This window comes from Gossypium hirsutum, chromosome D05 (genome assembly GCF_007990345.1).
Source record: "Gossypium hirsutum isolate 1008001.06 chromosome D05, Gossypium_hirsutum_v2.1, whole genome shotgun sequence".
Taxonomy (NCBI): domain Eukaryota; kingdom Viridiplantae; phylum Streptophyta; class Magnoliopsida; order Malvales; family Malvaceae; genus Gossypium; species Gossypium hirsutum.
In genome coordinates, this window is record NC_053441.1 from 65234835 (window position 1) to 65261484 (window position 26650).

General features: G+C 33.9%; 3 protein-coding genes across 3 annotated transcripts; all 3 read right to left on the bottom strand.

Annotated features, from left to right (window-relative positions):
• Nucleotides 1-4272: 4272 nt before the first annotated feature.
• On the bottom strand, nt 4273-5210 carry LOC107903447 (dirigent protein 4). The gene has a single exon (XM_016829497.2). It carries the CDS (start codon nt 5049-5051, stop codon nt 4455-4457), a length of 597 nt encoding a protein of 198 aa, XP_016684986.2. The 5' UTR covers nt 5052-5210; the 3' UTR covers nt 4273-4454.
• A 15344-nt stretch (nt 5211-20554) lies between these two features.
• LOC107902902 (dirigent protein 4) lies at nt 20555-21300 on the bottom strand. The gene has a single exon (XM_016829011.2). The coding sequence runs from the start codon at nt 21222-21224 to the stop codon at nt 20700-20702; it is 525 nt and encodes a 174-aa protein (XP_016684500.2). The 5' UTR covers nt 21225-21300; the 3' UTR covers nt 20555-20699.
• A 2910-nt stretch (nt 21301-24210) lies between these two features.
• Nucleotides 24211-25009, bottom strand: LOC107903448 (dirigent protein 4). Its single transcript, XM_016829498.2, has one exon. The coding sequence runs from the start codon at nt 24889-24891 to the stop codon at nt 24367-24369; it is 525 nt and encodes a 174-aa protein (XP_016684987.1). The 5' UTR covers nt 24892-25009; the 3' UTR covers nt 24211-24366.
• Between the last annotated feature and the right edge of the window lie 1641 nt (nt 25010-26650).

Sequence of the window (26650 nt, forward strand, 5' to 3'; positions counted from 1 at the left end):
CGAAATACAATCATTTTATTAAAAAACTTGTATAAAGCGAATTACATGTTAAGACCCTCTCATTTTGGAGAGATGTCACACCCAATGAGTTAGAGCATGATATTTCACATCCTCAAAAATGAGCTTGTCCTTAAAAAACTCATGCAATAAAATTCAAACGGATATTCAATTGTTAAGTCAAATGAAGAAATCGTAGTCCAATACGTTAAGGCATAATTTCTCAAAATTCCGAACATTGAATATTGCCTTTATTATTTTTTAGAAAAATCCTAATCTCGTGAAAACAACATGTCATATCCAATACGTTAGAACACAACGTATCAAATTCCCAATATGTGAATAAATGCCAAAAAAATTATTTATTTAAAAAGATATTCAACTATCTCGGGTTTAGAAAAGGGATCATGTCCCGTAAGTTAGAACATGATCTTTTGTTGATTCCCGAGAACATTTAAAAACCTTTTTTGAAATGATTCGTATATTTAGATTTATCGAGAAAATCAAAATCCCGTAAGTTAGGTACGATTTTTCGAATATCAAAATACGAAATGCTATTTGTTTTAAAACAAATTTTGATATATCGAGTAAAAATGAAACACGATGTCGTAACGAAAACAAATTACATTGTTGATACGTATAACAAAACAATAGTAAATACAATGATGTAAAAATAATACGAACGATAGCAACAAACATAAGATAATAAAAAAAGACAAATAAATAACATATAAAATGACAAGTATATAAGTAAATAAAATTAAAATATTCTTTCAGAATAATAATGAAAATGTAAATAAATGAATAAACAAATAAAATGAATGAAATTATAAAAATGAAAAAGATACATATATGTGTATGTAGGGGTGAGCATTCGATCGAATCGAATCAAAAATTTTCGAGTTAATTGAGTTTTCGAATCTCATTTTATCATCCTAACTTTATTTGAAGTTTTCTCGAATCGAGTCGAGTGAGATGAAATTCGAATCGAATCGAATATATTTGTTCGAGTTAAATTTTAAAAAATAATTTTGGGTCCTTGTAACCATTGTCACCCATCGTAATAAAATTTGTCCACCTTAAATTTTTTATTAACTTTCATCACCTCATAATTTATTTATTAATTTTTTATATACTGGTTAGCTTCTTTGCTTGCTTAGTTGTTACAATTATCTTCAGATTCTTGTCACTATGTATTTTGGAATTAAAAAATATATTAAATGTAAAAATATGATTTTTTAATAAAAGTTCTTTTAAAAATAAAATGTGAAATTGATACCAATATAAAATTTCAACACGAATATTTTATGACATAATTAATAATTCAATTTTAATATAAATATTCAATATGACTAAACAATTCAATAATATAAATAATATAAAATGTGAAATTTAATTTAATAATATAAATAGTAGATATAAATAAAATAATTACTATTTATGTTTAGTGATTTTTTTGGGATAATTTTGATTTTTTATTTGAGAGTAAAGGGTGAGAAGTAAAAGTTTAGAGGAAAAATAAAAAGTTTTGGGGAATAAAAGTTTGAGGGAAAGTAAATAGAGGAGAGTAAAATTTTAGAGAGAAAATATTAAAAAAAATTGGAGGGGGGAGGGTTTGGGATGGATGGGAGATGGGATGGGAAGGGAATAAAAGTTTTAGGGGAAAAGTGAGAGGGAGTAAAAATTTTGGGGGAAAATAAAAGGTTTTGAGGGTTTTTGGGAGTAAAATTTTGAGAAAAAGTAAATGGGAGAGTAAAATTTTGGTGGAAAATGGATTTTGGGTAGATTGGGGGGTTGGGAGGGGAGGAAAGTAAAAGTTTTGGGGGCAAAGTGGGAATGAGTAAAAGTTTTGAAGGAAAAGTAAAAAGGTTTGGGAGTTTGGGGTAAAAATATAAAATATTATAGTTTGATATTCGAATTATTCGAATTATTCGAATTCGAAAACTCAACTCGATTGATGGCAACGCGGAGGCTAGGGTGCGGCGGCGGCAGAAGAGCAAAGGTCAGAAGCAGGTGGCGGCCAGGAGCTAGGGTTTCAGCTTTTCTGAAACCCTAGTTTGACTTTGGTTTTTTTGGGGTTGGATATTGGGCCTCGAGTTTGGGCTGCTGTAGTTGGTTTGGTTTTTTGAGCCTGTAATGGGTTATTTGGGTATTTTAGGTTTGGGTTTGCTGTATTTGTTTTGCTGGTATGGGCCCGGGGCAAAATGGGCTTGTACAAGAAATATATAGGTTTATAGTATTAAAAATTAAAATTCTCATACTTGGTCATTATACTTTATCGTTATACGAGAAATAAATATTAAATTCTTAGCTACAAAAATATATCTATTCCGTACTTATGTTCATCTCTAATAGAGGTTGGGTTATGCACAAATTTGGAAAGTTTGTTGACAACGAAATAATTATTGTTTAGGGTCCGTTTGATTGTGATAAAACATTTTCCGGAAAAGGTTTTCAGCCTTTTCCAGTGTTTGATTGGCTAAAAACATTTTTCATTTAGAAAATGAATTCCAAAACACGGGTAAAATGCCTTACAATTAGTGTTAAAGTCAAATATTACAACGAAGCAACAAAATTTTCGGTCTCTTAATTTGGCGTCGACTGAAGCAAAGCCGCCATGAAAACTTAAAAGAAACTAAAGTGGACATTGGTGTGTTTGATTCCTTCGCATTTGACATGTTTACTTTGCTCAATATATCATAACAAATATATTCTTGTGTTAGAGATGAATAAATCTTGAGATTCCCATGAAACGATTCAAATCACTGGAAAATCTCTCTGCCAAAGTTTGAATAAAATCAGAAAAGAAGCTTTATTATTTTTATGAGTCAATAAATCCGGATTCAGCAATACTTAGGTCTCTAATAAATCTGTATATCAAAGCATAATGTCAAGTTTAGTTCTCAAAGTTTACATTTTTTCACTAGTCATCATTGTCGCTAAAAAACGATTTGACATTTTTTCAAAGGTTAATGACAAACTGAGTTAAAAAAGAAAAAAGAAAAATAAGGGTTAAATTGACAAAATTTAAATATTAAAGGCTAAATTTGACATTATGCCATAAGTCAACCTTTTGAACTTAATTCTAGATTTAGTTAAATTTTAAATTGAAAATTCAAATTAAATTCAGCCTTACGTTAAATTTAATTAAAGTTTAATCACAATCTTGAAAAGTTAACAAAAGTTAAACTTGACTTTCTAATCTCCAACCGTAGGCCAAATTTCTTTCTTTCATATTGAATAAAACATTAATACAAATACTCTTAAACTTATAAGCTCAAACATTCAACTATATTATTTTTGTCTAATGTCATTTTCTTGTTTTGAATATATCGTTTAGCAATTGACATTTATACTATTTTAAAAGAAAATTGTTCATGATCTTAAACCATTTTTTATTTTATGTTTTATGAACAAGATTATTTCTTTGATATTGTTGAGACAAGATGTGAAGAATAAAGTTGAGTGGTACTTGAAAGTGCCCACAGTAGGCTGCCATTGAGGCAGTACCTTATTTGAGTTGTCAATCTATTGAATAAAATCTTTGGCCCTGTTAATGTGTTGTTACATTGAAGATACTATGGTTCATCTATAGAAAACAATCCTTGGCTATTGAAGATTGAATTGGATTCGAATGAATCAATTCAACCCTTGGAATGTGGAGGTCGATCGAGATTGTATTGTTGATTTTGGAGAGCATGCCTTCGATTAACTGTGTTCCGATTATTGATGTTGTGATAGCTGTTTTCAAGGAGTTACTTTGTATTCATTTAGACTTGATGCTAGCAAACCAAATTGAGTGAAAAAATGTAAACTTTGAGAAATAAACTTAACATTATGCTTTGATATATGGATCTATTAGAGACCTAAGTATTGCTGAATCCGGATTTATTGACTCATAAAAATAATAAAGCTTCTTTTCTGATTTCATCCAAACTTTGGCAGAGAGATTTTCCAGTGATTTGAATCGTTTCATGGGAATCTCAAGATTTATTCATCTCTAACACAAGAATATATTTGTTATGATATATTGAGCAAAATAAACATGTCAAATGCGAAGGAATCAAACACACCAATGTCCACTTTAGTTTCTTTTAAGTTTTCATGGTGGCTTTGCTGCAGTCGACGCCAAATTAAGAGGCCGAAAATTTTGTTGCTTCGTTGTAATATTTGACATTGACACTAAACAATAATTGTTTCGTTGTCAACAAACTTTCCAAATTTGTGCATAAACCAACCTCTATTAGAGATGAAGATAAGTACGGAATAGATATATTTTTGTAGCTAAGGATTTAATATTTATTTCTCGTATAATGATAAAGTACAATGACCAAGTATGAGAATTTTAATTTTTAATACTACAAACCTATATATTTCTCATACATTTATTCTAACAAGTGGAGCATAATCATATGACTTTCACACAACCCAAGACGATTGACTCTGTAAATAACATCTTAGTAATGAATTACAGTAACGTTAAATTCAATGATGACATTGGTGGCATTTATAAGGATAGGGTTAAATAGTGCAGTCCCTGTTGCCATCGTGAATTGGCCTCTTCCTCCGACCACCGCAAGCCCAGCTTCTCCCCTTGAAAACACGCTTAGAGAGCTTCCGTTGAACTTACCGGTATTGAATCCAAAATCTATGTACTGCGTGCTCGATGCATTTGATCCGGCTAGGAGGGAAATACCCTGAACATTTCCAATCAGCTCTGAGTCAGGCTCAGGACCAGTCCTGAGGGGATCATTAACGGCAACTAGGGTGGCAAATGGCACTGATGTATTATTGCTTGTGATGTTAGCTTGGGTTAGCACGACTGCTGTAGTGCCCGTAAATTCGTGCATATAGAAGTGAAGATTGGTGACCACAACTGGCCTGGGTTGATATGGTAGGGTGTCCGAGTAGTATTGGCTCCGCACTGCTACTTGGGAGAGGCAGATGATCAGAATCCAACTCAACACCGATGCTCCCCTCATTGTCTCTGCTTTACTATAATTTCTGGGGTGAAGGAAAAATGTTGATGAAAGGTAGTGGAATTTTTGCTTCATGTTTAGACATTTATACTGAGAAATCCTGCGGACTTTGGAAATAATGTATTGCCCAAAACATTTGATATAATAACTGGTTGATTTTTCCCTAGTAATATTAAAAAGAAAACAAATCTTGACCACGCAACGGTAGCTTGGTCTAATTAGCAGCTTGATTTTTGAATAGGAATATACCTTTTTTATATACGTATATATACGAATTTCTTCCCTTAATAATTAGAATGGTGAAGGTTGTAAACACCATTTTATCTATAAATATAATGCTTGGAAGTTTCCTGCCCTGCGTTTTTGTTTTTGTCTGAATTTGACTTTAATTTATCTGATATCAGATATTAGATGTGATTGATGTGTTGGTTTTATAAATTATTCTATCTTCTGCTAAGAAAAGTCTGCTTGATATGAAGTCTTCTTTCTCTTTTTCTTTAAATCTCGTACTAAATTATTATATTCCTACAATGTTCTGTGTATAAGAACTAAACGACAAGAATAAAAGAATATAATCGATCAATATTATATTCCATTAATTCTAGAATTCCCCAACCTTCAAATAACTTCATTTTCATAGTGTCCTTGGTCATATGGAGCAGCAGCTACTCCTAATCCTTTGCTCCTTCTGTACAAACCCAAATATGCCCGGGCCCAGACCAACAAACAAGCCCAAACATTTAACCCCAAGCCCAATAACTAAATAGCCCAATACTTAAATAAATGCAGAAAACCCTAGTAGCAGCAAGTAGCCGCCGCCCTCAAACGCCCCAGCAATCTCCAGTCGCCGCAAGTTTCGGCCTCCACGCGTGCCGTTTCTCCGCAAACACCGCTCCTCAAGCACGTACCTGCAACAAGCGAAAGAGAAGAGCAAAAAATCGGGCCAACAAACAACCGAATAGATTTATTTGGATTTATTTTTTCTTTCCCATTTTCGGCTATAAAAGGCCAATATTTTCAGTGTAAAAAGGGGGATGCAGTGTAAAAGATACGAAAATAGAGAGAAAAGATTGAAATACAAAGAAAATTGAAGGTTAATCGCGTTTATTCTATTTTCATTTTTACTTTTTTTTTCTCTTTTCTTTTTTATTTGTTTTGTGAAAATAATAGAATAAAAGGGGAAAAGGGAGACTTACCTTTCGCCGGAGTCTTCGAGCTGGTGTCCCCTCCGTCGGAATCGAGGCGTGGGCTGAACGGCGGCCAAAGGGTTAAGGAAACCCAGAAAGAAGCAGTTTTTGCTTCAAAGGGAAAGGCAAAATATTACCCTGAATTTGTTTTTTTTCTAAAACTTAAAACGGAACAAAGATGGTGTTGTTTAGTTTGGGGGTCTGCGCATATCAACCTTAAGTGGGAGAATTGCGCAATAAGTCCTCCCCCTTTGCGCCATGTTTTATTGAGCCAGTTATTTCTTTTTAATTTGGCCCAAATATTTTTACCTTGTTTCAAGTCGGTCCCCATCGCTGCGCACCGTTTGGGGAGAGGGATTATTTTCATTTTAAGTCCCCCATGTAGCGCGCACGTCGCAAATTGGTCCCCTTTCTTTTTTTTACTTTCATTTTTTGGTTATTTTGTTTTTTTTGCATTTTTTTAAAAATTATTACTATATTATTTATTATTATTTATTATTATTCCTATATTTATACACGCATTTTCTTTATATAGTATATATATACATATTTCTTTATATAATATATATATTCTTAAACCTTTTTAAATACATGCATTCTACATACGTTTTATATATTTAATTATTTTTTTGTAACTTTTTATGTACCTTATATTATATATATGCATACTTATACATTTTCTTTTATTCTGTGAATATATACATCTCCGCATACTCTTATATTTTTTTTATATTATTTTATTTTTATAGTTTTTGCATTCATATATGTACATATATATATACATATTTTAATACGTGCATAATTTATATATATATTTTTTTTCCTTTTTTTTTTGTTTTCATAGTTTTTATAAATAAGTATATATGTATGTACACTTATATTTTACAATACATATGTATTTTCCTTATTTTTGTACATATACGTATTTTCTTTGAAATCTACATACATATTTTTGGAGATTACTATAAGTTCTGTTGTACATGTCTTTTTTACATACGTATACTTGTATATGTGTGTTAAATATATGCATACACATATTTTCAAATTTACTTGTGTATTGTGCTTGTGTTTACATATTTTGTAAATACATGTACATATATATTTTAAATTAAAATATTTTTTCATATTGTACATTAATTTTTAACGTACCCTTTGGAAAATAAATCTTGGTTTTTTCGATATATCAAAATCATTTTTTCTTGATTCAAGGGTTTTTTTTTTGAATAAAAGCAATATTCGAAGTTTGGGATTTTCGAGGGAAATTGAGCCCTAACGTATTGGGTTCTAATTTTCTTTGTTAATCTTAAATAACCGAGGATATTCTTCATTCAAAATGCATGAGTATAAAAATCATTTTTGGGAACTTAACTTGTTGTGCCCTAACGCATTGGGTGTGTCATGTTACTTTCTCAAAATGAAGATTTTCACATAAAATAAAAGTGATATTCAAAGTTCAGGGATTATGAGGAATTGTACCCTAACGTATTGGGACTCGATTTCTTTACATGACTTGAACAATTGATTATCCTTTTTTCAAATTTCATCATTTGAGCCGATTTTAGAAATCTTTTTAACCTTCGACACTAAGATATTAAATGATCAATTTGGTACCGATTTTGGGCGTTACGAGGGTGCTAACCCTTCCTCGTACGTAACTGACTCCCGGACTCATTTTCTCAAAATTCGTAGACCAAAATAGGGTGAGCCGATCACACCTTAATAAAGGATCGGTGGCGACTCCAGTTTTATTTTTAAAGTCGACAACTAAAATTTTTGTTTTCAAAAAATGGTTTCGACAGCTTGGCGACTCCACTGGGGATATTTGAGAGTCGAGTCATGAATTGATTATGCTTTGTCTTTTTGTCGAAAGTCAATTTTTTTTAAATCATGATTTCCTTTTGCATTTATTGATTTTCATCATTTGCATGATTGAATCAAGTTGGTTGGTCTGTATTTGCATTTTGCATTGCATGGTCAGTGTTACCCTTTAAGTGGGAGCGAGAAACTAGTCCTTCGTGAGGTTTTCACCTCCGTGCAGGGTAGTGGACCGCTTCCGAGATACATCCGTACCTATGTCTTCGTGAGATTTTCATCTCCGTGCAGCCATAGGGAAATGTATCCCCCTGAACTGAACTCGATCCACATCAGCCTATAATGGGTGAGGATCGAGGAATCTACTGGTTCGGGTACCCTTACTTAGAAAATAACCCTCATATAGTAAACATTAGGAACTTACCCTAGGTAGAGCTATACCAAACCCTAGAGGGGTCCTGAATAGGTGCTTTTATAATTTCCTGTGTATATTGAATTATGATTTTATACATAATACTGACTTTTTTGTGTTTCACTTTGACTGCATAGCATTTAGACTGCATGGCATTTCATTATAGAAAAGAGGTGTTGATTCACGTTTGGTTGTTAATAGAGAGCTCACCATGGAAAACGGGTTTCTTGATAAGGTGGAAGATAATACGGTTGTCTGAGTACAGTCTAAGAAAACGTGACACGAAAGGTCTAACAATTGGAGTATACGAATTTGCTACGTAACCTGAGAATTCAAATTGTCAAAGATTATTCAAAGTTATCAAAGGTCCCAACCTCTTAAAGAAGCTAATGAACGTGAATGAGCAAGGAGTTACGACCTAGATCAAACAACAAGGAGTTCGAATTTGCGAGGTGCATCTTAATATCCGAATGGTCGATGCCTTCGCTTGGAGTACGAAGGTGAAGCCGTATATATATATCCGCTTTATGTAAAGAGATTTGTTTTTTAGTAAAACTTTCTAGTAAAGAATTGAACATAAATCAACGTCTCTTTTTTGCATTCATTTCATGCATTTGCATTTCATTACATTATATGCATTAGACACCTTTAAATGATCCTAATTAATTAAAATCCCTGTTCAGTTAACCTGGAAACCAACCAACCAACCAAGTACCGTTACGGCACTCGAGCAAAGATTAAAGACATGGATCAGAGATTGGAAAAGCTTCAACAATACCAGAAGGAGATGCAAGACTTACTTCAGCTACAAGTGCAGGAGCGGTTAGACAAGATGCAACAGGATATGTCTGAGAAAATACAGGAATCCCAAAAGGATATGATGGCAAAGCTAACCAAACTATTGACCGGAGGAGGTGATAAGGGAAAGGGTCCCATGGCTGATGTCAAAGTGGGTAATGAACCACTCTATCTTCTAGGCTTTACTCCTCCACATGTTCGAACTCAATATCCACATAAACCCACTGTCACAATCAAGCCTCAGCAGTCCCAGGCCAGTGCTTCGAACTTTTAAGTTAGATTGGGCTCTAACCCCGAAAACTACCCTGTTAACTCTGTCATTCCTGACTTTGATGAAGTGGCTGAAAAGGAAAGAATAAAAGAGGAGTTACCAAGGCAGTTAGAGGAAAGGTACAAATGGCTAGAGGAGAAATTCAAGGCGATGGAAGTCACTGAAAGCTATCGCGGGATTGACGCCAAAGAGCTAAGCTTAGTTCCAGATTTGGTACTCCCTCACAAGTTTAAGATGCCAGAATTCGAGAAGTACAATGGGACAACTTGCCCAGAAGCTCATATCACCATGTTCTGCAGGCGAATGGCTGGATACGTTAACAATGACCAGCTATTGATACATTGTTTCCAGGATAGCCTTTCAGGGGCAGCATCTAAATGGTACAATCAGCTAAGCCGTACCACAATTGGTTCATAGAGGGACTTGGCACAAGCGTTCATGAAACAGTATAGTCATGTGACAGACATAGTTCCTGACAGAATCATCCTTCAAAATATGGAGAAGAAGCCGAACGAAAGTTTCAGGCAGTATGCACAAAGGTGGAGGGAGGTCGCAGTCCAAGTTCAACCACCGCTCTTAGAGAGAGAAACAACAATGCTCTTTGTCAATACGTTGAAATCTCCATTCATTACGCATATGTTAGGAAGTGCTACAAAAAGCTTTACTGACATAGTCATGAATGGTGAAATGATCAAAAATGCTATAAGAAGCGGGAAAATTGATACAGAGGAGAGTAACAAGAGGTCAGTCTCAAATAGAAGAGAAAATGAGGTGAACAACACAGGTTACTCTAAATTAGTTACCGTGAGTCAGCCAAGAAAGGTGGTTGGTAATCAACAGAATTCATCGAGGCAAGATTCCAGCATGAAGACTGAGAAGTTTCAGTTTACGCCAATCCCAGTACCGTATAAAGAACTGTATCAAAATTTGTTTGATGCACATGTTGTTTCCCCTTTTCATGTGAAGCCTCTACAACCTCCGTATCCCGAATGGTATAATGCGAACACACAATGTGAATACCATGCTGGGGTTATGGGACACTCGATTGAGAATTGCACTGCCTTCAAGAAGCAAGTTGAAAGACTCATCGACATAGGTATTGTCAAGTTTGATGACCCATCTAGTGCAGGAAATCCGCTACCTAATCATGATGGATGATGGAGGGAATGCAATGTATGAAGAAGTGGTGAGGTTTTCATATCGATGCCATATATGCAGACAGAAATAAAAGGGTCCTTGTTAGATATTCGCCTGGGAGGTTTTATAAATAATGGGACTGCAGAGGAAACCCTGTAGTATTTAGAGTTTGTTAGAGTAATGTTCAGAACACACTTGTTGCTTTTAGCCTAGAAGCAATGAGAACCTCTTTGTGAAATAGGCTCACGTCTGAACATTATTATTTTAATGAAATACATTATTACAATCATCTTTGAGCAAATGTTCTTTCATTCTTTACGATTTTTTTTCATTCCTTCAGATTCTTTTCTGCCAAACCATTCATTTATTCATTCATTTGTTTGTATATCCTTTAGCACCCACTATGGGTCCCCAAATATCAATGACATGAGTGACGCTGCTACAGACTCAAAATCGCCTTCTGAGTGAGACATGTGTTTAGAGGGATCTCATGACTTTGAAGATGTCATAAATTGTAGTCTATTTCTAGACTTATTAAGGATGGTAGAGCAGGAAGGAAATTTTACCTCATGAGGAGACAATAGAAACTGTGACCTTGAGGGAACATGCATGATCGAAGAAACAAAGCAAGATGTTGTTGAGCTACTTCAAGAATTCAAAAATGTTTTCGTATGGTTATACCAGGGTATGCCCAGGTTAAACACTGTCATTGCAATCTGAACAACAACACAATATGAGAAATTTACAGTACGTTCAAGATTAATATCATGAATGATGTAGTGGAAACTGTACTAGAGTAGTACCTCTCTCTTTAACTCATCACGTTTTTTTCTATTGAAGTTGAAATTCTTTCTCTCCGGGTATTGGCTGAGCAGGTTGGATGAAGCAGAACAGATCCAATCGCAATGTGATCAGTTGAACTTGATAGAAGGAAGAAGATTAAAATTTATTCATCATGGTCAGATGTACCAGAAATGAATGATGCGGGCCTATAACAAAAGGTTCATCTTAGAGAATTCCACGAGGGTGACCAAATGTTGTAGATCTTCCCTCTACAAAAAATATTTTGGAAGGAAACAGATGCCAAATTGGGAGGAACTTTATGATTATAGAGAATGTTTTTTCAAAGGAGCTTTGATTTTGAGCAAGATGGATGATAAAACCTGCAAAGTCTTGTAAACTCAGATTCAGTCAGGAAATACTCTACTTAAAGAAGGAGAGGACCAAGGTAAAAACCCGCAAAGGGCAGCTTGAGTCCCAAAAAAAAGAAAAAGAAGTGATGTGAAAAAATGAAAAGATGAAAATAAAAAATGAAAAAGTAAAATGGAGAGGCTAAGGTGAAAACCCGCAAAGGGCGCCTTAGACCAAAGGGGATTTGAGTTGAAAACCCAAAAAGGGCGGCTTAAATGTTGGTCAAAATGGCGTTTAAATTTTTCAGAGCAGCTCAAATACTGATCAGGATGGGGGCATGCAGTGGTCTTGCTATACCTGAATCAACAGGAAAGGGTAGGCGACATCTTGGGGCATCGACAAAGTACTCCTAAACACATGTTAAACTCAGAATGGTCTTTAAAAATCTGTACAGAGAAGTTCAAGCTGCGGTATCTGGGGCACCTAATCCTTATATTATTTTTTGTTATTCTTGGAACACTTCATTCATTTCCAAGATATGCATTCCTAAATCAATTTCTTTGTTATCCATCTTTATTATCTTTGACAACTTATTCATTTCGAGCTATGCTCAGAACCAACTCAATTCTTATCCATGATCTTTTTTGCAAGCATGTTGCATTAGAATAATGATTAATGGACTAATAAAACTTTCACAAGGGAAGTTTTGCATATTACTCTAGAAGTTTCTGAATAATATAGGAACCTCAAACAAGACTATTGTTTAGAACGCACCAGGTTGGAAATCTAATAAAGAAGAGTCAAAATTAAGACTATCTCTTTAGATTTTCTTGTCTAAAGTATTACTTGAACAAAATGGTAAGATGTCGTGTTGGTGACAAAGCTTCAATGAATAAGCAAGTAATGATCACCGAATAATAAGAAGAAGTTGTTCTTGGAGAAGATTTCTTCATTTGTGCATGAGCATTTGGTACAACACCCTGGGAATGGTGTAAGAGACCAAAAAGTTTCACATCCTGTATCCTTGAATTGTGATAACAGAGGATTGAGAAAAGGCCAAATTTTTTACTCTTGGGTTACAACGGGAAAAGATGGTACAAATTTTGCATCCCAGTAGATCAAACTTGGAGGTTTACAGCGTGGGGCAATCTGGTCAAGTGCTTATTGGGTTCACTAGCCGAGCATAAAGGCGCTATAGTACATTAAGCGATAAGACCTTAATAAACTTGGAATAATGACAACTTAAGTGTTAAAATATCATTTTTATGACATTCTACATTCATTCAAATGTCATTCATACATGTCTAGTTAGGAGAATTTGATTCATTTGATCATGACATCCTATTCACTAGGCATAATTAGGTTCACAAAATAAATCATACAGGTTATGTTCCACAGGGAACAGATTGGTGAAATCATAAAGCCTTATCTCCCTGAGTTGCCGTGGAGCAGGTTGAAAAGATAGCAGATCTTGTCTTCCCATACTGGTGGCGAAGTAGATCAAAGAAAGTAGATCTTGTCTTCATGTACTGGCGTGAAGTAGATCAGAGATAACAGATCTTGCCTTCCCATACTGGTGGAGAAGCAGATCGAAGGAAAAAGCAGATCTTGTCTTCATGTACTGGCGTGAAGTAGATCAGAGATACCAGATCTTGCCTTCCCATACTGGTGGCGAAGCAAATCGAAGAAAGTAGATCTTGTCTTCCCATATTGATGGTGAAGTAGATCGAAGAAAGCAGATCTTGTCTTCATGTACTGGCGTGAACTAGATCAGAGATACCAGATCTTGCCTTCCCATACTGGTGGCAAAGCAGATCAAAGAAAGTAGATCTTGTCTTCATGTACTGGCGTGAAGTAGATCAGAGATACCAGATCTTGCCTTCCCATACTGGTGGCGAAGCAGATCAAAGAAAGTAGATCTTGTCTTCATGTACTGGCGTGAAGTAGATCAGAGATAACAGATCTTGCCTTCCTATACTGGTGGCGAAGCAGATCGAAGGAAAAAGCAGATCTTGTCTTCATGTACTGGCGTGAAGTAGATCAGAGATACCAGATCTTGCCTTCCCATATTGGTGGCGAAGCAGATCAAAGAAAGCAGATCTTGTCTTCATGTATTAGCGTGAAGTAGATCAGAGATAACAAATCTTGCCTTCCCATACTGGTGGCGAAGCAGATCGAAGGAAAAAGCAGATCTTGTCTTCATGTACTGGCGTGAAGTAGATCAGAGATACCAGATCTTGCCTTCCCATACTGGTGGTGAAGCAGATCAAAGAAAGCAGATCTTGTCTTCATGTACTGGCGTGAAGTAGATTAGAGATAACAAATCTTGCCTTCTCATACTGGTTGCAAAGCAGATCGAATGAAAAAGCAGATCTTGTCTTCATGTACTGGCGTGAAGTAGATCAGAGATACCAGATCTTGTCTTCCCATACTGGTGGCGAAGCAGATCAAAGAAAACAGATCTTGTCTTCATATACTGGCGTGAAGTAGATCAAAGATAACAGATCTTGTCTTCCCATACTGGTGGTGAAACAGATCGAAGAAAGCAGATCTTGTCTTCATGTACTGGCGTGAAGTAGATCAAAGATACCAGATCTTGTCTTCATGTATTGGCGTGAAGTAGATCGAAGAAAACAGATCTTGTCTTCATGTATTGGCGTGAAGTAGATCAAAGATACCCGATCTTGTCTTCCCATACTGGTGGCGAAGTAGATCGAAGAAAGCGGATCTTGTCTTCCCATACTGGTGATGAAGCAGATCGAAGATGGCGGATTTTACCTCCCTGAGATTACAGTGGAGTACATTGAAGCCAGTTATTCCTATCTCATTGAAGTTGCAATGGAGTGGATTAAAGTACCAGTTCCTATACCTCTGAAGATGCAGTAGGAAGGAACAAGGCTACTAGAAAGAGAAGCATAGAATAAGTTGAGATTCAGTAGGACCGGGCACAATTGGGCCTTGTAGTCTTTGCTCTATTCCCGTTACACGACAATGAGCAAAGAGGGGCAGTTGTAATAGGCCCAACCGATCCAGGTCCAAACAAAATTAAAATCAGTCCAAGATTTACAAGCTCATCTAAAGCAAACACGGCCCAAAAGAAAAAGAAAAGCTAAACCCTAGAACCTTCAGCAAATGGCAGCAAGGAGTGCCGCAGCAAGCCGTCAGTGTCGTGCCCAACTCCCAGTCGCCGCACAACTCGGAGGTCGGCCTCCCCACGCTCGTTTACACTCAATGAACGCCTGAAAAAACGGACTCAAGGAGTCCAAAGAAAAACAAACAGGAAGCAATATTTTTTTTCCTTCTTTTTCGATTTATTTTCTTTCTCTTTTTCGGCCTATAAAAGGCCATTTTGTAATCTGTAAAATGGGGGGGATTTTCGGTGTAAAGGAATACACATAGAAACACTGAAAAATATAGAGAAAAAGAAAGAAAGATACAAACTTTTCTTGAATATAAAGGTGGCTTTTTTTTTTTCCGGCGTTCATTATTTTTTTCATGTTTACTGTTGATTTATAAAGAGAAGAGAGTGAAGAGGAGTTTACCTCTGTGTTCGGGCCGCCGTTTGCTACCATCTCCGCCGCAATCGGGGATCCGGTTCAAAAGGCCGACGAGCGACGGCGCAGAAGGAAAAATTTAAAAAAAACCCTAGCAAAGGATTCTCAATTTTTTTACCCTTTCAGCTGTAAATAAGTTTTTAACAAAAAAATTTGTTTTAAATAACAAAAGTGAAACGGCGCCATTTTGCAAGGGGCTAGATCCGCGCGTCGACCCGACCTGCAAGCAGGGTCCGCGCGTTCTGGCCCTGAATGGGGAATTTACGCAACTGGTCCCTCTGTTTTTGAGTCACTTTCAATGCAATTTTTTTTATTTTCAATTTTGACCGCACGTTTGTTTCTTGTTTCAATTTGGTCCAACATGAAAACGCTGCGTATAAGGGGCTGGTACATTTCTTGTTTGCTCCTTGATGTTTCCAGCGCACTACAAATTAGTCTTCAGCTTTTATTATTTTAAATGTTTACCTGAAAGTTTCCTGTAGTTTCAATTTGGGTCCCTTGTTATTAATTATTTTATTATTAAAATTATTTATTTTTATTATATTATTTATTATTATTGATTATTATCATATTTTCTATACATATATATATACGCATAGTTTTTTTTATATATAATATATATGGGCATTTTTTATATATATAGGTATATATATATTTTTAAGCTTTTATAAATACATGCATATATTTTATACATATGTTTTATTTTTGTTTTTTACTTTTTTATATATACTTTTTTTTTGTAAATATATACACATGTACATATTTTTATATTTTTATCTTATTTTCATAAATTTCGCATACATATATATACATGCATATTTTCTTAGGAATTATAATAGGTTTTTGTTTTGTTTTATGTATTTCATTTATTTTTTAATTTTATATACGTATACTTATATATACCTGTTTTAATATATGCTTATACACGTTTTCAAAATTTATTTATGTCTCATACTTATATTTTGAAAATACATATATACATATATTTTAAATTAAAGTATCTGTATCATATTGTATATTAACTTTTTAACATACCCTTTTGAAAATATATTTTGGTTTTAACCATTCATCAAAGTTATTTTCTTGATTTAAAGGTTTTTTTGAATAAAAGCATTATTGGAAGTTTGGGATTTTCGAGGGTAATTGAGCCCTAACGTATTGAGTTCTGATTTTCTTTGTCAATCTTAAATGACCGAGAATATTCTTTATTCAAAATGCATGAGCATAAAAATCATTTTTGGGAACTTAACTTGTCGTGCCCTAACGTATTGGGTGTGGCCTGTTACTTTCTCGAAATGAAGATTTTCGCATAAAATAAGAGTGATATTCAAAGTTCGGGGATTATGAGAAATTGTACCCTAACGTATTGGGACACGATTTCTTTACATGACTTGAACAATTGGTTATCCTTTTGCAAATTTCATCATTCAACCTTATTTTAAAATCTTTTTTTCAAATTTTCGACACCAAGGCATTAAATAATTAATTTGGTACCGATTTTGGGCGTCACGAGGGTGCTAATCCTTCCTTGTGCGTAACTGACTCCCGAACTCATTTTCTCAAATTTCGTAGACCAAAATCATTTTTAAGGTGAGCCAATCACACCTTAATCAAGGATCGGTGGCGACTCCCATTTTCGTTTTTAAAGTCGAAAACTAAAATTTTTGTTTTCAAAAAACAGTTTCGACACCTTCCACTTCTTTCCTGTCAAGTTTGGTGAAATGTGAATTACCTACAAAATATAAGTATAAATAACTAATTGTATAGGTTTACAAAATAAGAAATTCAGTTCAACAAAATAATTAATATTTTATAATCTACCAAGTGATTTTGAGGCAGTGCCAACCCTTTTGACATCCTAAATTTTACTCTTCCTCCGATGATCGCAAGCTCACGTTCTGTCTGCGTTATAGCGTTTTCGTGAGAACTGTTTGGTATACGTGGGGGGACGAAATAAAATTAAGTGGATTGAGCATTGAGTCATGATAATAACTTCAGTCCGATACTACTCCTAATATTTTCCTATTTCGTTTATCCTTCTACTTCTTTCCTGTCAAATTTGCTGAAATGTAATTTTCCAACACAATATAAGTATAAACGACTAACTGTATCTGTTGCTACTTTAAATTGTTTACTTGCTAAAATACAAAATTGAAAGGGAAGTGTTAGATTGTAGTGGTCACTAAGGCTTGGCACTTCCAAATGCCAATTCTGTGCAAACAAAATTATAAAGAACATCAAGGTTTCTTTACATAGTTCGGTTTCTTTATGTCCATAGAGTCTAACTCAGTGAGTAATTTTACTATCTTTAACTACACTCTATCACTTCTCAAGAATAGAAATCTCACCTTTGTACCTGAAGATTAGAACACTCAATAAACTCTCATACAAAACCTAAACAAGCCTGTATATTCAATTTCGGCTTGCTAACATGGAATCTAAGTGAACACAATTTTACACATTAAAACCAGCTATTACAATTACAACTTTCAAAGCAGAATCAAACGAAGATATGATTTCCAGAATAGCAATGCAGTCTTGATCGAATCTCGACACTTTCCATGGGTTGAATTGATTCATTCATATCCAATCAAATCCTCAAAAGCCAAAGACTATTTTGCATAGATAGACCATAGTATCTTCAATAACACATCACATTAAACAGGTCCAAACATTTTTTTGCCACCACCTTGACGAATTAGTCTACAGTGACATTATCGAGTACCAGTTAGCAACTATCAACTCATCTTGCCTCAGTAGTATCAGTTTACAAAAATAAGAAATTTTGGTCTACAAAGTAAATAATATTTTATAAGTTTTAGTATTTTATTTTCCAAGTAAAGTCCCACGACCTGGAATTTTTTTGCACTAAATATTAAATTTTTTTACACATGCAATGTGGTTGAGAAAAATGTTGTATAAAATTGATATCTCGAGAAATAATTATATTCAAAATAAAAGATTTAATATTTTTTTTCTAAGGAGATAAATTATGGTATTTAATTTAATTTTGTTTTTTTAAATATTGGTAATTTAGTTAAGGATACGAAGTTTGAAGTGGGTAGTTATAGAGTAATCGGTGCTAGAACAAATTTTTGCCACCATCTTGACGTTTTTAATTATCTATGTATATATTGAAAGTTGATTAGTTAATAAAAATTGTGTCTAAATTGGATTGGACCGACTTAACTAAAGGCCCAACACAATGAAAAACTATATTTCATTTAAATGGATTTAGGATCTATTCAATTTGGGTCTTATACGATGTACTGTTAGTCTAGTTAGTTACATCTATATTCTTATCTTTTGGGAGTAATTTGTTCTATATTAAAGATAAGATATGTCACCAATTAGGCTAGATAGAGAACATATTAGTATTTTAATCGATTTTCTCAATTCCGATTAGACTAAGGACGTATTTAGATTATCTACTAATATAAATTGTCTTTTTATATTATGAGTCGACCACATAATATCGCTTACTATTAATTAAGCGTTGGATAATTAGTGAGTTAATATTTGTTTTCATTTTGTTTTGCATGCAAAAACCATTAAGAATAATATATGAAGATGTTAATGAAACTGATGAATATTTTATTAAATCAATTTGTTCGAAAATTACAACTACATGTAGACGACAATACTACACCAAGGCACTAGATCCCAATGCACCCAAGAGACAATTTTCTAACCACTAAATTCTCCTATTGAGAACATAGCATGTAAAGCCACAATACAAAATTTGTACAATCATATGCACTCTTACAAATAATGTTTCTCACTTGAATGTATTAAATGTTATAAAAAATCAACACATCAACATTAATCTATACAAGTCTCTCAATTAAATAAAGATTTCGAGACATGCTATCATCATAAAAATCTGTCAGAAACCTATTAAACAATAGCTATATAAGCTAAAATACCATATAATAATAACAACCAAGATAAATAAGGACTGTTGACAACTAAGTCTTCAACATTCTAATCTGATCCAACCTCCTTGGTCTAACGTATTAGATAGACTTGCACTTCCTCAAGCATATTTTTATAATATTTCAAGTAATATGATATTCTTTCAACATTAACGAGGCTTTAAGTTCAAATACCTCTATTTGTGGATTTGGTCCAGAAAAGGAAAATAATTTGCTACATCAAACAATAGTATTCTATGCATAAGAACTAAGCAACAAGAATAGAAGATTAATACAATCAATCGATATTCTCCCGATATATGAAGATTAATTCTAGAGTTCCCCAACCTTCATTAACTTTTCTGTTAATTGTATGTACTACAATTCCCTTTAGACCAAATAACTTCATTCTAGTAGTGTCCTTGATCATGTGGAGCAGTAGCTACTCCTAATATTTAACTAATTCTTTGGTCCTTTCACTTCTTTCCTGTCAAATATGGTGAAATGTAATTACTTAGACAATATAAGTATAAACTAATTGTATCGGTAAATTTAGTTATAAGTTTTAGTATTTTATTTACCAAGTAAACTCCTGTAATTTTTTTTTTCAACAAATACTAAAATTTGTGACACCCACTATGTGGATGACAAAAAATTTTATGTAATTAATTCCTCAAGAAATATTTATTTTAAAATCAGATGTCATGTGATTAATATAATTTTGAAATATTAAAGAGTAGCTTCAACATCTTTAATTATTTTAAAAATATATAATTATCATGGATGGCCCTTCTAACAACTTTGGCCAGCCATCATGCTCCGAAATGGCCCTTGGAGACAACCATAGTTGTTAAGGTACATGAGGAGCAAGGGCCATTTAGCCTCTTCTCGGCATTGCTTGACAACTTACACAAATTTGGGTCATCTGGCAACTTGGAGGCTGACAATTTCTGATGGTCTTCTAACAACTTTGGTCAACAATTACGCTCGCAGATGGCCGTTTGAACAACTTTGGCTGGCCATAACGTTTAAGGTTAAATTTGACATTATGTTTTGATTTATTGATCAAGCTTAAGAATTGCGAAATCTGAATTTATTGATTCAAACAAAATATTGTATCACTAAAAATAATAAAGCTTATCCCTTTGACTTAGTTAAAACTTTTGTGTAGAGATTTTTCATTAAAGATATTGGTGATTTGAATCATTTCTTGAGAATTGACGTCTCAAGATTTATTCATCTCAACACAAGAATATATCTGTTATGATATATTGAGCAAAGTAAACTTTCTCATTTTTTTGGTAAACCAACCTCTATCAGAGATGAAATAAATACTGAATAGATATATTTATGTCTCTTTTGTAGCAAACAATTTAATCTTTATTTGTAATAAAATAATAAAGTACAATGATGAAGTATGAGATTCTCATACATTTATTGTAATCAAGTGTAGCAGAATCATATGACTTTTTCACAGTCCCAGAGAATTGAGTCAGTAGATAACATCTTAGTGATGAATTACAGTAACGTTAAATTCAATAATGACATTGGTGGCATTTATAAGGATAGGGTTAAATAGTGCAATCCCCTTTGCCATCATGAATCGTCCTCTTCCTCCAACCACCGCAAGCCCAGGTTCTCCCCTTGAAAATACGCTTAGAGAGCTGCCATTAAACTTACCGGTATTAAATCCAAATTCTATGTACTGCGTACTCGATGCATTTGATCCAGCCAGGAGCGAAATACCCTGAACATTTCCAATTACCTCTGAGTCAGGCTCAGGACCAGTCCTGAGGGGATCATTAACGGCAACTAGGGTGGCAAATGGCACTGATGAATTATTGCTTGAGATGTTAGCTTGGGCTACCACGACTGCAGTAACACCCGTATGTTCGTGCATAAAGAAGTGAAGATTGGTGACCTTAGGTGGCCTGGGATGATATGGTCGGCTCTTCGAGTAGTATTGGCTCTGCACTGCTACTTGGGAGAGGCAGATGATCAGAATCCAACTCAACATCAATGTTCCTCTCATTGTCTCTGCTTTACTATAATTTCTGGGGCGAAATGTAGATGAAAGCTATAGAATTGTTTCTTTATTTTTATTAAGAAAACAGAAATATTTATAGTGATAAAACCCGCAGACATGAAAATAATTTATTGTCCCAAATATTTTATATAATATTTCGCCGTAGTAATATTAAAAGGAACACAAACCTTGATCACGCAAAAGAAACATGGTCTCATTGTCTATGATCCACTTGTAAATTAATTTTATATTGGAAGTTTCCTCTCCTACGTTTTTAATTTCGTGTGAATGGTGCATTGTCCATTGACTTTATTTTATTTGATATTATATATTACTTGTGATTGATTTTATAAATTATTTTATCTTCTGCAAATAAAAGATGTTTGATTTTATAAAGTATTTATTTGATACGTTTTTTTGGGTATTCTAAGATTTATATATGACAAAAAAAAGAAGATAGGAGTGAGTTATCATAGAATATTTAAGAAAAATTTTCTTATATATACATCTTAGAATGCCCGAAAAACCTAAAAAAATGCAATTTCCTGTAATTTAGTGTACAAATTCATAAAATCGACACGAACTACCACATGGCCGTGTGGAATGGGTCAGCCCGTGTGGCTCATGTAGCTTACTCTGATTTTCCATTCTTCACACGTTTTGCTCCCAAATGCTCTATTAAGCATTAAAATATGAATTTAAAGGATTAGGATAATAAAATTCACCATTAACATTGAAAAATCACCTAAAAACGAATTAAGAGCGAGGTTAAAATATGGTTTCTTTTAGCACTCATCAAATATCTCCATACTTAAGCGTTTGCTTGTCCTCCACAATCAAGTGCACTTCCCTTAATTTGTTGTTTTCACCGATAATGTCTCAGGATAATCCACAGATAATCAAGCATTAGAAATTCGAACTAAAATGACACTAAAGAATACAAGTAATCCAAGCAAAAAATTTCAATACATAAAAACAAAGGCATCTCTCCTATCTCAATAATTACATGAAATTTAAACTCAACAAGAATTGACATCCTCACTAAGGATCACTCAAAGCACTCAGAGTCTTTAATGTTCAAGGACTATGCACTTAATAGTCGAATGAGAAATGTTATTACCATAGGCTTGCTTGAAAATTAGATCTCTACCACTAAAGAAATGAGATGACACACCTATTACCTCACATAAATACTAAGAAACCTTTAGTTTAATATGATCAGTAAAATGCATGTTTCACTAAGTAGAAGATCTGAAAGGACTTAATTTGGTTTCTAAACTCATGAAAGATCAAGTTGCCATGGAATGCTTTCCGAACACTGTTAAGTATGATGAAAATAAATTAAGTTGATTAATGTAATTATCTTAACCTATACATGTTATTGATTGTTGAAGTTGTGTTTCTGTTGCTAAAATCCATTCATACATTTAGATTATTTTGCATACTTAGTTTAAAAATGCATTAGGGACCAAATTTTGCATCCAGTTAAATTAATTTAGTTAAATCATCATCACTAAAATTATTGTGTTTGATAATACTCTGGTTTGACATATTTTTATGTATTAATTACATAATTATTTTGAGTATGATCCTGCTAATTTGAGCTATTTATGGTTTTTTTATATGCTAGGGATTAAATTGAAGGCAAAAGGAAATTTAGGAGCAAAAAGCATGAATTTGAAACAAAATGGGCCAGCATGCGAAATAGGAAAGAAGTTGTGCCAAAAATGCAAAGTGTGGAAGACTTGAGAGCAACAGTTCAAAGAAAAGATTTTATAAACACAATACTCTATTTAAATTTTAATTATATTAGGATTATTGTTAAAATTATTATTTAAATTTCATTTTAGCTTTTATCTTTATTTATCTTTTAGAATTTAGATAGGAATAAACTAGGTTTTCTGAGTACTATAAATAGAGGATGGAGTGACATAAATTGCACTCATCTTTTCTGTAAAAGCTCCCTCTCCCAAAAAGCTCTAGCTTTTGTTCATTTTATTTATTCAATAAAATTCCATTTTTATTAAGTTTATTTCTTTTTCCCCAAAAAGCATGAGCCACTAAATTCATCTAGCCAAAGGTTGTCGAAGATTCCCCAAAAAGGGTTCATGAGGCTTAGAATCCACACTTAACCTTCTCAACAAATATTCGTCATTTCTCTGTATTACAGGACTGACGCTTCTATCCATGTCCCTTCAAATGTGATCTTTTCATCTTGTGCAAAGGCGGCCGCTTTATATGTTTTGGGAAGGTTGCACAGTCGGTTCGTTAGCCTACTGCGTCAGTGCTTGTCAAGTCCAAGAGACAAAATAGCGTGGCATTCGCCATTGAGAAGTGATGATCTAGTGTAAAACGGTTCCATAAAAGTGACGATTGGTTAGAGTCAGGTTCCTCTATATCGTGAGTCTAAAATCTAAGTGGAGCTGGTGGTCATAGGCGTCCTCTTCCACTATAACTGGCTTATTCTGTTATGATAAGGATCATCTAAAAGCCTAGGATTGAACCTGAGGAGGATCGAGATAACCGGAGGCTGGAATCTCTTTATCAAAAACTCTATTTTCTTAATTCTGTTTATTTTTACAGTTTCAATTTCAATTTATGCAATCTCAACTCAACCAAACTTTTAATTTTGTTTTTTTATTCTTTTCCAGGCACGCTATTTTTATTGGGTAAGACTTTGCTCGGGATATCGAGGAAGAGGAACCTGTGCAAGTCCAATCCCTGAAGATTTGACCCTACTTCCCTTATACTATTCTTTTCATTATTTTATAGGGATATGATACTTTTGGTGCTCTCAACGATGCACCAAATTTTGACACTGTTGCTGGGGACTAGTAACGTACTAATCTTGCTCCTTTTGTTTCTTATTACCAGATCTGTTCCAAGCTTCGTTGTAATATTTGACTTTGACACCATTTCATAATTGTTTGGTTGATATATTGAGCAAAGTAAACTTTTCTCAGCTTTTGCGTAAACCAACCTCTAGCAGAGATGAAGATAAATACTGAATAAATATATTTGTAATAAAATAATAAAGTACAATGATGAAGTATGAGAATGTCAATCTCATACACTTATTCTATCCGAGTGGAGCGGAATCATACAACCTTTTTCACAATCCAAGAGAATTGAGTCTGTAAATGACACCTTAGTAATGAACTACAGTAAAGTTAAATTCCATAATGACATTGGTGGCATTTATAAGGATAGGGTTAAATAGTGCAGTCCCTTTTGCCATCATGAATCGTCCTCTTCCTCCGACCACCGCAAGCCCTGGTTCTCCCCTTGAAAATACGCTTAGAGAGCTGCCGTTAAACTTACCGGTATTAAATCCAAATTCTATGTACTGCGTGCTCGATGCATTTGATCCGGCTAAGAGGGAAATACCCTGAACATTTCCAATCACCTCTGAGTCAGGCTCAGGACCAGTCCTGAGAGGATCATTAACAGCAACTAGGGTGGCAAATGTCACTGATGAATTATTGCTTGTGATGTTAGCTTGGGTTAGCACGACTGCTGTAACACCCGTATGTTCGTGCATAAAGAAGTGAAGATTGGTGACCTTAGGTGGCTTGGGATGATATGGTCGGGTATCTGAGTAGTATTGGCTCCGAACTGCTACTTGGGAGAGGCAGATGATCAGAATCCAACTCAACATCAATGCTCCTTTCATTGTCTCTGTTTTACTATAATTTCTGGGGCGAAATGTAGATGAAAACTATAGAATTGTTGCTTCAATTTTATTAGGAAGACAGAAAGATTTATAGTGATAAAACCCGCAGACATGAACATAATTTGTTGTCCCAAACATTTTATATAATACATGATTGATTTCGCCGTGGCAATATTATAAAGAACACAAATCCTGATCACGCAACAGAAACTTGGCCTAATTATTTTAGATTGGAAGTTTCCTCCTCCTGCGTTTCTGTTTTCGTGTGAATATTGTCCATTGACTTTAATTTATTTGATATTATATATTCCATGTGATTGATGTGTTGATTTTATAAATTATTTTATCTTCTGCAAACAAATGTTTGTTTGATGTGAAATCTCTTTTTTTTTCTTTCTTTCTAAATCTCCTTCAGAAATTAACAGCGAATCTAGAAATCAGAAACATGGTCTAATTAGCTGCTTGCTCTAATCAATTTTCTTTGTTTTTTACGCAAAGCAGGTTGTGGAATTCACTACCACCGTTCTGCCAATTTTTCTCTTTTTTCTTGAGTAATTAAAACTTTATTCTGGCTTGGGGACACTAATCAATCCGAGAGAGAACTGTGATGCTTTCAATTTTGCCTAAATCTTCCACACTCTTGCAACACTTTATTGGAATTTGTTAAATTTGGAACTGAATTGTGTGCTAATACATGTCTCATGGAATTTGACATTTTCTATACTCGCTTAGACAAATTGTTCATTTGAAAAAACGAAAAAGAAAAAAAGAAGAAGTGAGAACAGAACTGACAGCTTAAATTATGAGTAAGAACTTGTGTATTGTGACGGTTGTTTGAATTGTTATCGCACTTCGCGTCAAAAGCTCTAGTACTGTTTCAAGTCAATAAATTACTCTAATCACGGTGCCATAAGAGAGATATATTGAATTGTGTAATCATCTTGAGTTGTCATTTCATTTTATGTTAAGAGATTCGACAACATCTTAAACAAAAAGAAATAAATAAATGTCTGTGCGAGTCTAATTGAATAAGTCCATGGAATGAAAACATTTTCCGGGATATTGTTACATGACTCGAATGATTGAACAAAAGGTGTGCTTGAGAACAAGCTTTCTTCAAGTCAGCCGGAGGAGGTCTGTCATCCGGTGTGAGTGAGCAATATTGTTCAACAAAGTGATCTTAGAGGGTAAGGACCATGTCTAAAAGTTATAAATTTTTTAACCATATAAGTAAACGTGTAAGAAAAACACATAATACATCAAATAAATAATCTTAATCGCGATACATAAAATAAAATAAAAAATGATTTAAGATCATACACACACATTGTTTTAAATAATATAAATGTCGATTCCCAGACAATATCTTCAAAACAGGAAAAATATATTACACTAAAATAATATAGTTGAATGTTTGAGTGTATAAATTAAGAAAAATTTTATTAATGTTTTATTCCATATGAAAGAAAGAAATTGTAGTAAGCTGAAAAATTTAACACATTTGGCCTATAGTTGGAGACTAGAAATTCAAATTTAACTTCTCCTTATTGTGATTTAACTTTTGTTAAACTTAACTTAAGCTTCAATTTAATCCCAGAAATTCAACAGAGTCTAGATTGGAAGTTTCCTCCCCCTGCGTTTTGATTTTCGTGTGGATATTGCCCATTGACTTTAATTTATTTGATATTACATATAATATATGATTGATGTATTGATATTATAAATTATTCTATTTCTGCTAAGAAAAGTTTGTTTGGTA

Bases quoted from the DNA above. Each gene is read 5' to 3' on its own strand.
- LOC107903447 (XM_016829497.2), bottom strand. From the start codon at position 5,051: ATGAAGCAAAAATTCCACTACCTTTCATCAACATTTTTCCTTCACCCC.
- LOC107902902 (XM_016829011.2), bottom strand. From the start codon at position 21,224: ATGAGAGGAACATTGATGTTGAGTTGGATTCTGATCATCTGCCTCTCC.
- LOC107903448 (XM_016829498.2), bottom strand. From the start codon at position 24,891: ATGAAAGGAGCATTGATGTTGAGTTGGATTCTGATCATCTGCCTCTCC.